Raw genomic sequence first — 12,231 nt, 5'->3', positions numbered from 1 at the left:
AAAATGTTTCATAAGAAAAGCAATTAGCTTTTCAAAAGCATTTATGCCGTAGTGCTAGGTCTATTTGGGGGTAACATTAAGTACACAATACGGGTTTATTTACTTTAAAAAAAACTATGAAAATGTGGGCAATCATTATTTAATTGTAAAACTCAAACAATTAATTATCAGCATTTGACTTTTAGAAAATTAGAAGCACTAGTTAAGTATAGATTTATTTCATTTATTAACTAGGTTATTTCAAAATCAGTCACGCACGCACCGCCATCCAGGCGTTTTTAATTTATTTCAAATTTTTTTACATTAAAAAAAATCTCGCATTTCATCAGTATTAGAGTCATATGACGAGTACTTAACAGTCCTGTAGTTTCTGTTTAGATAGGTAGTGCGGGTGGTAATCGTAACAGTACCCGGTTGTGTAGCCATAGTTTGACCCCACTTCCGGGTTAATGGCGACTCTCTCAACAGTCTGGTTGATACTTCCTCGCAAAGGTTGTTGGTTTCTTAAGTAATGGTGAAATGGAAATTCTTCATTTCTGAAAACAATATTAATATCTTTAGAAAACAACGCCTGAATTTTTTTTTAAAAAGAGTATTTCTTTAACTTCCCTAAAATATGATCGCATACACTCATTAAAATATTTACAGGATTTTTATTTAATCTTAGAAGCAATCTCCAAATGTGCCATAGCTTTTAAAATTCTAAACATATGCCCTTTTAATTAAACAGGTTTATGCTATATTTAAATTTGAACCAAAAATTAAAGTAAGAGTTAAAAGAACAAGACTATTTTAAGACACTTGCTGTTGAGTGAAGTTGGTGTTGTCTGAAAGACTTGTGCCTTGTAGTTCCATGAAAAACGTGCCCTGTCGAGTCATCTCAGTACTTTGATCTTGATTCAAACAACTGTTATTTGATGTGGTATTGTTCGATTGTGTGGTTGTCGTCTGTGAAATAAAGATGTTTTGATACCTGTATATATCCTTTGATTTTTTGTTGAAAGGAACATATTTACGATTTTGGTCAAATTGTAAATAATTTTTTTTTTGGTTTAATTGTCAAAAAATGGACTGGGCTTTGTTTCCATAACAAAGAATTGTGAGCCCTGTATCTCGATTATAACTCGACGACTGACATTCAAATTTTGCCTTACAAAATTTATAAATGCCTTACTGAAGCATTGAAAACATTGAACACGAAAAAATAAATGTTCACCAAAACCGCGACTTTACCCCTCTGAAAACAAAGATATTTTAAGAAAATATATTTTGGAATATTCTAAAGTAATTTCTTAAGTAAATTAAAATCAGCATTGTCAAAAAAGATGCCTATTAAATTCAACCTGAGTATTAGCCGTGTGACAGAGTGATCCGTAAGGAAAAGTAGATTCGAAAGTAGGACGAACGTGTTTTCTGTGGAGGAAAAAGCAAAACAAATTTTAGCTTATTACTGTAAACATATTACATTTGGCTGATTATTTTTTAAGCGTTTTTGGAGGGAAGCCGCTTTCGCTAAATTAAGTACATCGCTAAATGCTATGCATATATGCATAAGAGAAGACACATTCAGTGATACCCTAATTCCATTCAAAACTTGTTGAAAAATCCGCCAAGTACTAGTATAATATAATATAATACGTTTACAATAAATGATAAAATTATGATTACAAATGTAGTTTCTTTTTTCCATTAACTTTATATGCAATTACATGCATCTATACCATTGTTTTAAATCACAATACTGTCATTGAAAAAGTTACTTACAAAAACGACGAATGTGGATTCAAAACAATTGGATGTGTACATTCGAAATCTTGCGAAGGATCTATAAATCTTGTTCTTGGTGAAATGACTTCTCTCTCAATTCCTTTGAAAAACATTGGAAGTAAAGGCAATATCAAAAGATGATGTTTCAAAGATAACATCATAAATTCGATAGCTGATTTATTGAACATCGCAGAAGAGAAATGTCAACTAAATGAAAAAATACCGATATTCTCCTTGAAAATGTCAACTTTCAGTCCCTCTGAAGTTTTGGTTATTGTATTTGAAGCCGCTTTGGCCTCGGCTGCCATAAAGGCCTCTTTTAGTACACTGTAATCAGGCAAAGGTTCGTCATCTGTGAGGTCTGTAATATATAGTGACATTTACGTAATAAGTCCAGTTTTATTAGTGCATAAAACAAGGCGTAGAACGAAAAGTGTACGACCAAAGACCCTTTACGGAAGAAAGCCCTATTATTTACAGCACATGCTTTGACAAAAAACTTATCTACACTACATATACATGTACTCTAAAATGAAACGCAAATTCTAAGTATACTGTATTCAAATCGTTTATTAGGCTTAACGAGGATAAAACTATGAACTTTGCCATTTATTTCAGGAACCCCTATACTATTACTATTTATCCGCATATTTGGATAATATACTTTTCTATACTACGTTTTTTTTTATATATATATATAATGTGCGTGAAAGTAGTCAAATCAATTTTGATAAGTAGCGAAATCCTCTCTGACTTCGGAAAAAAAAAGGCAAAGACATTGCATTTGTGAATTATATGGTTGTTTGAATATATCCGACCCGTGATTTCCCCCTTGATGTGCCTCAGGAAATCCTTAGACCGCTCCTGGCTGTACAGATTCTCTACCAGGAACAACACGTAATCGTCAAACATCAGGTGAAGCAAGTGGAAGGAACCTGCCAGAAACATTCAATGTAGACACGTCAAAAAATTACCATTTATAAATTGAACTCAAATAGACTGATAAGCACCTAGCAATGGTAACAATTTAAACAGATTCAGAAAGCACAGTCATTATTTTCATCATTAACACTCTTTAGTGTAGAAAAATTACATTCAATGCCATTTTATACCGAAGCTTGGTGAGCTGTGGAGGGTCATATCACGTATTATCCTGGTACAAAAACAAGACCACATCAACAGAAATTGACGAGCCGTTCTCCGCAAGGAACCCGGTCTGTTCTTTGCAAACTTAAAAATAAAATATGTACATTTATGATTCTTTACAAAGGTTATTTGTTAGTTCCGATGAGTTTTTATGATAATAAGATATATTTTAAGACATGATGAATGAAAGTGACTTCACTATATAAGTGTGAATTCGTTTTGAGTGTGTTAGCTATAAGCGCATTGTACTGTAGTCAGATACGTGATTTTGCCAGTTTGTCTAATTAACGCGCTGACACTGTTGTTTATTGAGACTGTTATATGATTATGTTATTTGGATTTTTTTTTGGGGGGGGTGGTTGGGGTGGGGGCGATGTACCTGGACGACACACCTATCCACCATTCTGTCCAGCCACTCTGTGTAGGACTGTAGTGGAGCCTGGTCGTCTAGGAGTTGTTCAAACTCGTTGCACACTAAGAATTAACAAACAAAAGTCACGTTTAGATCATTTTATACCATATTTTGTAAATAAAAAATTATACTTTCCAATGGGCATAAACACAATTGATTTAATAGGTATGCACAAAGGAATAACAATATTTTATAATTTTATTATTGCATGCAGAGGTGGCGTTATACATACTAAAGTACATATATGTATGAACTATGTAAAAAGGATGGTTGTCTCTTACGATTTACAATAGTTTCCATTACTTTCTCCCTGTATCGCTCCATTGTGTACATCGTCTGCTTGATGATGCCGCTTAGATCCACACTGATCCAGTCCTCCAGCATCTGGGCGGAAATGTCCGGATTGTGGACGACCGACCTCGCCGCCTGACACAGGTGATTCAGGGAAATCTGACGACGGAGGATTTGGGAAAATCGGCGGGCAACTGTCAAAGGAGATACATGTGTATAGTACTTTGTTAGGGGCCCTTATGTTCAATTTTAATTAACTAATGTATCGACAAAACCATGGCAATAAGAATATATGATTCTTTTCTCTTCTTTACTGTGAACAAAATTGATTAATCAAGTCATTTTTCTGTTAGAAGTACTATCATAGTATAGAGAATTAAAGTGCTATTTTAATATGCGGAATAAGGTTTGGGGGGGGGGGGGGGTGCTTAAATGATGTCGATGGTCACATATTAAAGATAAATCCGATGCAAAATGCGTGTTCTAATAACTTTAAAAATCACTTACGGTCAAACTTTACTTCTCTAATTCCAATTGGTAGAGAATCCAATGCAACCTTCAACCATTCGTCCAGTTGTTGTGAAAAGTTTTTTATTACTTGAATTAAACTGAAAAATGGTTTAAGTGTGAGTGATTTCGTCGGTTTCTCTCAGTTTACATTCTAAACGGAACCAAATTTCTATTTTGAATCTTGCTGATTATATACAATATTTAGTCCCTTGACTGTGCAATAAATTGGCAAAAATTACTCAACATATTACAAATACCAACCCCCCCCCCCTCAAAAATATACGGAATTATCTTGTATCGTGAAAGTTGATTGATCCTGTTTTCAATGATTCTATTCTCAGCCAGAAAAAGAGTCGCAAAACATTTTAACAATTTGAAGAAACAAATCTACTGCCAACCATCGTAAAATGTAAAATTGATCAGACGTCATTCACCTGTCAGGTAGCGCCTGAAGGACGGACGGCATGAGCACATTAGCAATGGCCTTGTACAGCATTGTGTCGCATACTCCCACCAACAGAACTGTCGTCTGCGAGTCCAGAATCGTCATCATGTGTTCCGGCATCCCCTGCCAGAAGTGTAGCAAGAAACTCTGTACCTGGAAAATTTGTTCACGAATTTGACATGAAAAAATAATTCATCAATTGTTTGAATCATTGTTTTGATCAAAGTATTTTCTGTTTGTTTTGTTTTGTTTTTTTATTTTACAAAAATGTTTCTGAACGATGAGGGGTGTGTAAAAGAATGGAAATGGTGGCGGATATACCTCATCAAAATTGGCTCTGATGACAGTGTCTAAGATTCTCTGACAGTGTGTTCTGTACATCATCATAAAAGTCAGCACCTACAAATCAAATTTTAGGTTTAACAAATTGTAATAAGAACGACATTTAACCACGTTATAGGAATATCTATATCAAATTATCAAATAATTACAGTATCTTACACGGAGCCGCTATATGGACGTATTTTCAAACAGCCATCATGAATTGGTACATTCTTATAACAATAAAACAACTAACTTGGGTTTTTAAAATTTTTTTTTTAACAATTACGAATATAAATTATGCAGTACTTGATATTATATGGGCGTTGGTGCTTTTCTGTTTGCATGCTTTCAAGTAACTATCTATATATATAAAACCTCATGTATGTGTGAATTCACCATTATATTTCCCAAAATAAGTTTATGCATTCATATTTGCAAACTCTAGTAGTCATGCAACAAAAACAATGTTCAGGAATACCTTATCTTCGGGTACATCATCTGGCAGCTTGATATCTTTGATGTCGGGAAATTCCGGTAACAAGGTTCCAAGTTTGGAGCGGGGTGAATATGCAACGATCTGGTTCATGGAGAAAACGATTTACTTTGTATAAAGACAGGCAATTAAAGATCTTCAGCGGTGTATGCCAATTCAAGGCATTGATTATAAATCATGTTTGTTGAAAAGTAACCAACAGATTTCACAAAAATTTTGAATCCTAAAGCAAAGATAAAATTGGTCACTCTTTGCTACATGGGTACGAATTTCAAATTGTTTCAGATTTTCATTTCAAGAATCAAAATATAAGGGAATAATAATGCCCCATTCGTTCACTAGTATACTAACAATTACACACTACTTTTAGCATAAAAAAAATTATTATTACTTGGACGTTGACCAACCTGTTTTACATTTTCCTTCTTCCCTTCATTTGAACTGAAAAAAAAAATAGTTATCGGTTTTGGTAGCTAGGAATTCCGAGCATTTACCAGACAGAATCTAGAGCTTTAATTGCATCATTTTACCTTGGGGTCCCTTTGGCCGAATACACCGTTTCAAAATATTTCGAAGTCTCTCTTACTCCAATACCGTAATAGTGATATCTGAAAAGAAAGGGAAACGCCGTGGTTTCAGGGTTCATTTAGGTTGTTTTTCTCCTTGGAATTACATGAATGTTCTTTTGCAACGAGTCATACACTTACTTTGACTGCCCTCTTGTGCCAAGTCGCCGGGTTGTAATTTGAGGAAACTGTTGCCGAATTATCTGCATAAAAAAGTTTATTTGTTGGTTACACAGTATTTGATGGCTTATAATTGAACAAAATGTCTCAAACATACACTTTAACTCTAATTGAATATAATTATTCATTGCATAGTTTCATTATATTATTAGATATTTTACACGTTTCTGGCCATATCCTTGTGGTCGTATTTAAAAAAAAACAAAAAACAAACAACCAAGAGCACCAATGATTTTCCAATATTGGACCATCAGATTGGACTAGTAGTCGATCCGTAATAACATTAACTTCTCAATTTCTCCAAGAACAAATCGTCCCTCCTACTAATGGTTCCAAGCAAAAATGAATTTAAACGGGTCCGGAAAGCCTTGAAGGAGTTTGAATAGAGACTTGAAAGACATATCAGTACGACAGCCCCTGCCTACCTTCCCGAAGCTGGCTGCGTTGACGGGCTGTGTGTCGTTGGTCTCGCAGTAGTCCAGGTAATGGCAGTAGAGGGTGCTTCTGGGGATACACACCGCCTCCGCTATCTCGTAATTCTCCTCCAACCTGTAATTAATTAACCCATAAATTCATTCTCTTCAATTTTTTTCTTTGCATTAAACGTTTCAGATTTATTTTCTGTTTTCTGGAATTTATGCTTTTTGCAATGGTTCATGATTTTCGAGTTTGTCGGAAACAGTGAAGAGTCTCGCTAGGATATAAACAATCTATTTAACACGCAATTACTTATCAATGTCAAGTGATGTAAAACATCATATCATGGTATCTATGGTTATATATAAATTAATTTGAAAGGTCTCAATTTTTCTAACAAAAACAACATCCATACCATTTCAAAGTTGCAGGTGTTGAATGTGATTTTGAACAGTTGCGAAGACGATGAAAATTGCCTGAAAAAGTAAATGATGAAAAATGTATCCATATCAACGACGAACCTTAATTCAATATTTTTGCTGCATTTCAATGGATCAAGAAATTGTTTATTTCTTGTTAATACGTCTTTATTTATACCTAAATTTGCTTCTTCGTCACCAAAGCGTTTGGGTGATGACGAGGTGTTGTCGGGACAAATATTGGATGTGGAGGGTCTGTCATGCTCTGTGAAATGGGAATGAAATCCTACGGGAACTGACGGAATAGTATCACCTGCATAAGATAATGATGATTGTAAAATGCGGTAATGATACCTGCGGTACCAATAAAAGACGATGCTCTTATTTTGAAAATGAAAGCGTATTTATTCGATGCATCAGAAATCAAAATTCAAACCCCTTCAATCTTGTAATTAATATTTTTTCTGAAAATAATTGCAAAGACATTCACATTTTGTGATGATCTGTCTCTATTTTTCTCAAGAGCGATTAAATTCTACAAGATTAACCATAAACAAGTAACCTTTAGTGCGTCACACACAAGCATTTCTTTAAATTTTTTAAAAATTATATTACATTCAAACTGAAATTAAGTTAACATCGGCTTAAAGAATCACTAAAAAATAGAAAGTACATGTTGTATCGAACTTTTGGATTTCTTTTTGTGATCTCTAACATGAAAGAATGATAATGAATGCATGTTCAGGGGGAAATGGTTGTTTTTCCATCGAACATGAAATATTTACCGGTACTTTGTTAGTAAATAATCTCTCTCTCTCTCTCTCTCTCTCTCTCTCTCTCTCTCTCTCTCTCTCTCTCTCTGCTCAATTCTAAAGACGAGAACAATTATACGAATCTAATAAATATCGCGAGTAAACCTCGTTTATTCATAAGGCAGCATAAAATTTCCTCCAATACTGGGTATTAAAATCGGGTTGGAGCTTTCCTGTATTGTTAACCATACATTCCTCACATCCCCTTTTTGGTAGCTTGGTGACAAGTTTCATTTCATTGGGGCTAATATATGTAACACAAGTACTTATTTTTCAATTTGGAGAAAAATATTTCGAATTTCTTTTATAGCTTATAAGTGTTCGAACGTACCCTTTAGAGATCTTGCTTCTTTAAAAAAAAAATCCTAAAAATTTTGTTCGAGCATTTTTTCGTTATTTTTTTTCTCTATAAAGTTACATTAGTATTATAGCTAATTTTTGTAAGAGAACGTGAAGTCAAAGTTTCGTCGGTCACTGCTAGTAAGATATGGTGAATAACCAATATTTTGTTTACATTTTTTTTAAGTTTTGATTCATTTAACTGAGTAATATTTTTCATTCTAATGCGGCTCTGAAAATCGTCGGAATTACTTCTCACTTAAAAACAAGGTTCTCAAATATATTCACTGTATATTATGCAATTTAGTATTAAGAACATTAAAAATATTTGTTGGAAACACAAGACAGTTGAAGCTTCTTAAAATAATTTCAAAAAAAGAAAAATAGGAAATGAATTTTTTTTCGTAAACTTACCTTGAACGATGCAATGGTTAAAATGTACCACGATGTTTTATGTACATATATAATGAATCAAAAGTCTGCAAACAAGTTAAAGATGCTCCTCGATAATAAATAAAATAAAAACATTGCAAAAAAGGAATTTACTTTCTATTCTAGAATCAAAAGTTTTAAAAATACCCTTATAAAAATCCAGAAATAATGATTTTTCGGAAGTGTTGCCTTGCTTAAATATGGACAGGGAGAGGCGAAAAAAATCTCCTAGGAGCTAAGATCTCTACAATGGTGCATAGCAAAACGCATCCAGAGGTATGCAAAGAATACTCCTAGGAAACGGAGAAAATGCGAAATGAACAGAATTGAAATTGATTAGTTCAGAATGAGATTGATGCCACACTTACCAGCTTCTAAGGTGCTCATCTCGGCAAATTGATCCATGGAAGTCCGGAGTCTCGGTGGGTCCGTTTTTGTGAAATCTAATTGAATTTGCGCAGGTGTCGACACAGAAAAATTTGTCATCTATTCAAGCTCCCCTCTTACAAGCCCTGACTGCCTTTTCTTCGGACTTGTTTGTGCTCGTGAGTGCGTCAAAACCGACGGTGAATAAATTTTTAAGGTTGTCGAGCGGAGGAAATAAATATGGGGGGATTAATGTTTTATTGTCAATAGGGGATGCGGTGATTTATCTCCAAATAATCATTTTATTTTCGCATCATTGTATTAATTGCAAGTTAGCAATTCTCATTGGAAGACTTTTTTAATTGAAGAAAATAATAAACCAACATTGACAGCCTTATCAAATCAGGTAATAATTTGACTTTTGGCTCTTGTTTTTCCGTTTCTTGTACATAACATATTTTCTATGTTTTATTCCTTCACTTAATATTAATCACTCGTCTTTAAACACACGCAGTGTAACAGAAAATGATATCCAAATGTTCTCTATGCATATGAAGGCGCGTGATGTTTATATATCATGATGTGGACATTAAAAATTTCCTGTAATTTCAGTTAGCTTACACAGTTTTGGTGCAAAACATTCATAATTTCTTGAATCAAACGTTTTAAATTCTGTACGAGATAGTGCATATCATTCCTTCACTGTTCCTGTCACTCAGAGAGAGAGAGAGAGAGAGAGAGAGAGAGAGAGAGAGAGAGTTAGTTTATGATTTCGAACAATCTGGGGTAGACTGATATGGGAAAATATATCTTCGGTTATAATGTCGTATTTTGAGAGAGAGAGAGAGAGAGAGAGAGAGAGAGAGAGAGAGAGAGAGAGACTCGGTCAATTTGACCCTTAAAACCACTTGAAGTCCGTCATTATGATTTCCACTTTTGTGCAGTAGAAATAAGCCCTGCTATCTATCAGTGTTCTGACACACACCGTGAAATGTGATTGGGACCAGCATCGTCTTTAGATGCATTTAATTTTCTCCCCGATTTCCTGTTCTTGTCCCCGTATTGTCAACAACAATTGATAAAACGTCCCCATTCTTTCTGGTCGGTGGGTTCACTATTACTGGATATGGTGCAAGGGCCTATGTCTGGTATTTGTGAGTAATGTTTGATTAAACAAACGATAGGTGGTAATGCTTTTTTCTCAATACTTATGTTGATTTTTCCCAATTTAGCGGTATTTAGAACCATTTTAACAAGAGCTTGGACTTTGGATAGTTGTGCTAAACAGCAATGTGACGTAGGCCTGTCTATTTCATTGTCAGCCACTCAGCCATAGCTCTCTGAAATCAACAAGATTTGTCTGGCTTTTGAGTTAAGACAACGCAATCAGTCAAATTTCGCTTGAAACCGCGTCATTTTTAACTTGTTTTGACGCAAGAAATAGATAGCTACGTCCTACTGAAAGGTCTTGTTAAAATGGTTCTATCTAACATACGGGAATCTGGGAAGAGGTGGGGGTGAAGGAGGATTTAGTTTATCAGGGGGTCAAAGGTCGAAGGCCTATTTTTAGTAACTTTGACTTTTCTATGTGAAATAAGACGTTTCCCGGGACCCCCCCCCCCCCCAATCAACGCATGGCATGTATATAAAAAATTAATGCATTCTCAAACTTTCATTCCACACCATCACCTAACCTATACACATATTCTCATTCCGAAATTGTGGATTCTTTATAATTAACATACTTGAACAAAACAGCTGCTATTTTTCTCATCTTCCAAATTTTAAAGAAGTACATGAAATAGATGGAGATCAAACATAGTTGTCTCGACCAAAGCCTGCAATATTTGGCTTTGAAACCCTGATCTAAGCAATGCTCCTACCCAAATTAGATCACTGATTTATTAGGAGCAAGGAAACAAAATATACTTGTATGCCTTAGTAATAATAATATCAAACACTAAAATTATATTCTTTCTTATTTATTGTTTTGTTGAAATTCCCTAATCATTGAAAAATGCATTGTTTGAAACGAGTACATAAGCATGCAATAAATAAAATATTAAATATTGTTTGTCCCAACTTCATTCAAACATTTCTTATTTTTCAGAAAAAGATGATTGCCTCAATTATATCTTATTACAAGTCAGTGTATACCAGATTGTCTTCTCAAATTCAAGACTGGTCCCTTATTTTCATATCACATAGCACTGTAAAAACATTCAAATTCATGAGTACTACCTCCCAGGATTTGTCCAAAATGAATGGTATGGGAATGCAATGATTTAGTCCCTACCTATTCTTCTTGAATATAACAACATACCCCCCTCTCCTTTTGAGCAGGGCTATAATAAATCACAATTCAAGTACAGTGGAGCCTCACTTATCCGGACACTTTTGTCCCCAGGCCAAATCGTCCGGATAGGTGAAGCGTCCGGATATCTGAATTGTGATATTTACCTTTAAATTCATGGAAACATAACTCATAAATTGATTATACAATTGAATATTTTATTTTGATAGCCATAAGCTCTACAAGTAAAAGTTTAGATTTTTTTTTAAAATAACAAAACAAAATATTGTTAAAAACATTATTTAAGGTATGTTTTTTCCACAGGAAACTTAGCACTACATTCTTCAATGCAACACATGTACATGTACATGTACATAACAATCACTGTATTAAACCGATAATTTAATTACACTCGCATAACAAAGCGAAGAGAAGAAAGTCGGTGTTCCACTTTACGCTGAGAAATCTTTTTCTTCAAGCTAGCGGTGATCGCAACTCTCGCTCTCTTTGCCGGTGGTGTTGACATGTTCAAGCTGCTCAACATTTGATGATTGAAATGGGTGAAAATCTGTATATATTCCCTTATTGATAATTGTCCAAGCTATTTTTTCATTGACAGAACTTACCCAAGCTAATTTTACGTATCCATCTTTCTATAGAGTTAATTGCACCCAAGCGATTTTTACAAGTAGCGTGAACACTCATCCACGCCATGTTTGGCATAAATTATTATTACACTGTTTATTGAACACACGCTATAAAATTAATGTCGATACCCTGAACATCCCAAGCGGTTTTAATAACTATCGTAAACAGAACTCAAATTATCAAATATTTCATTTCAATTACGTTTTAAAATGAATCGGCGTACGAACGATCTAATCACACTACGATTAATAGAATTTTAATTCAATCAATAGATGACTTTTTTAAACACAAATTAAACAATTTTCATGACATTTTAATCAAACAATAACAGTTCATAAGTTAAATGGCGACAATTAAACATATCGCATCCA

General features: G+C 34.3%; 1 protein-coding gene across 1 annotated transcript; it reads right to left on the bottom strand.

Moving 5' to 3' along the window:
- Positions 1-132: 132 nt before the first annotated feature.
- On the bottom strand, positions 133-9,199 carry LOC105344727 (transcription factor RFX4). Its single transcript, XM_034443303.2, has 20 exons — positions 8,922-9,199; positions 7,149-7,283; positions 6,967-7,027; positions 6,560-6,683; positions 6,096-6,157; positions 5,919-5,996; positions 5,796-5,829; positions 5,374-5,472; positions 4,893-4,970; positions 4,561-4,724; positions 4,124-4,224; positions 3,607-3,810; positions 3,293-3,387; positions 2,880-2,997; positions 2,586-2,702; positions 1,991-2,128; positions 1,765-1,867; positions 1,344-1,413; positions 806-948; positions 133-536 (listed from the first exon to the last, which is right to left on the bottom strand). Exons 1-20 carry the CDS (start codon positions 9,037-9,039, stop codon positions 353-355), a joined length of 2,226 nt encoding a protein of 741 aa, XP_034299194.2. The 5' UTR covers positions 9,040-9,199; the 3' UTR covers positions 133-352.
- Between the last annotated feature and the right edge of the window lie 3,032 nt (positions 9,200-12,231).

This window comes from Magallana gigas, chromosome 3 (genome assembly GCF_963853765.1).
Source record: "Magallana gigas chromosome 3, xbMagGiga1.1, whole genome shotgun sequence".
NCBI lineage: Eukaryota > Metazoa > Mollusca > Bivalvia > Ostreida > Ostreidae > Magallana > Magallana gigas.
Note: the sequence above shows the minus strand (reverse complement) of the source record. Positions and strands in the feature narration are given on the sequence as shown.

Coding starts and splice junctions, on each gene's coding strand:
- LOC105344727 (XM_034443303.2), bottom strand. CDS start 9,039: ATGACAAATTTTTCTGTGTCGACACCTGCGCAAATTCAATTAGATTTC. Junction 6,684..6,966: donor ACACCTGCAACTTTGAAATG/GTATGGATGTTG, acceptor AATTAATTACAG/GTTGGAGGAGAATTACGAGA. Junction 3,388..3,606: donor AATGGAAACTATTGTAAATC/GTAAGAGACAAC, acceptor GTTAATTCTTAG/TGTGCAACGAGTTTGAACAA.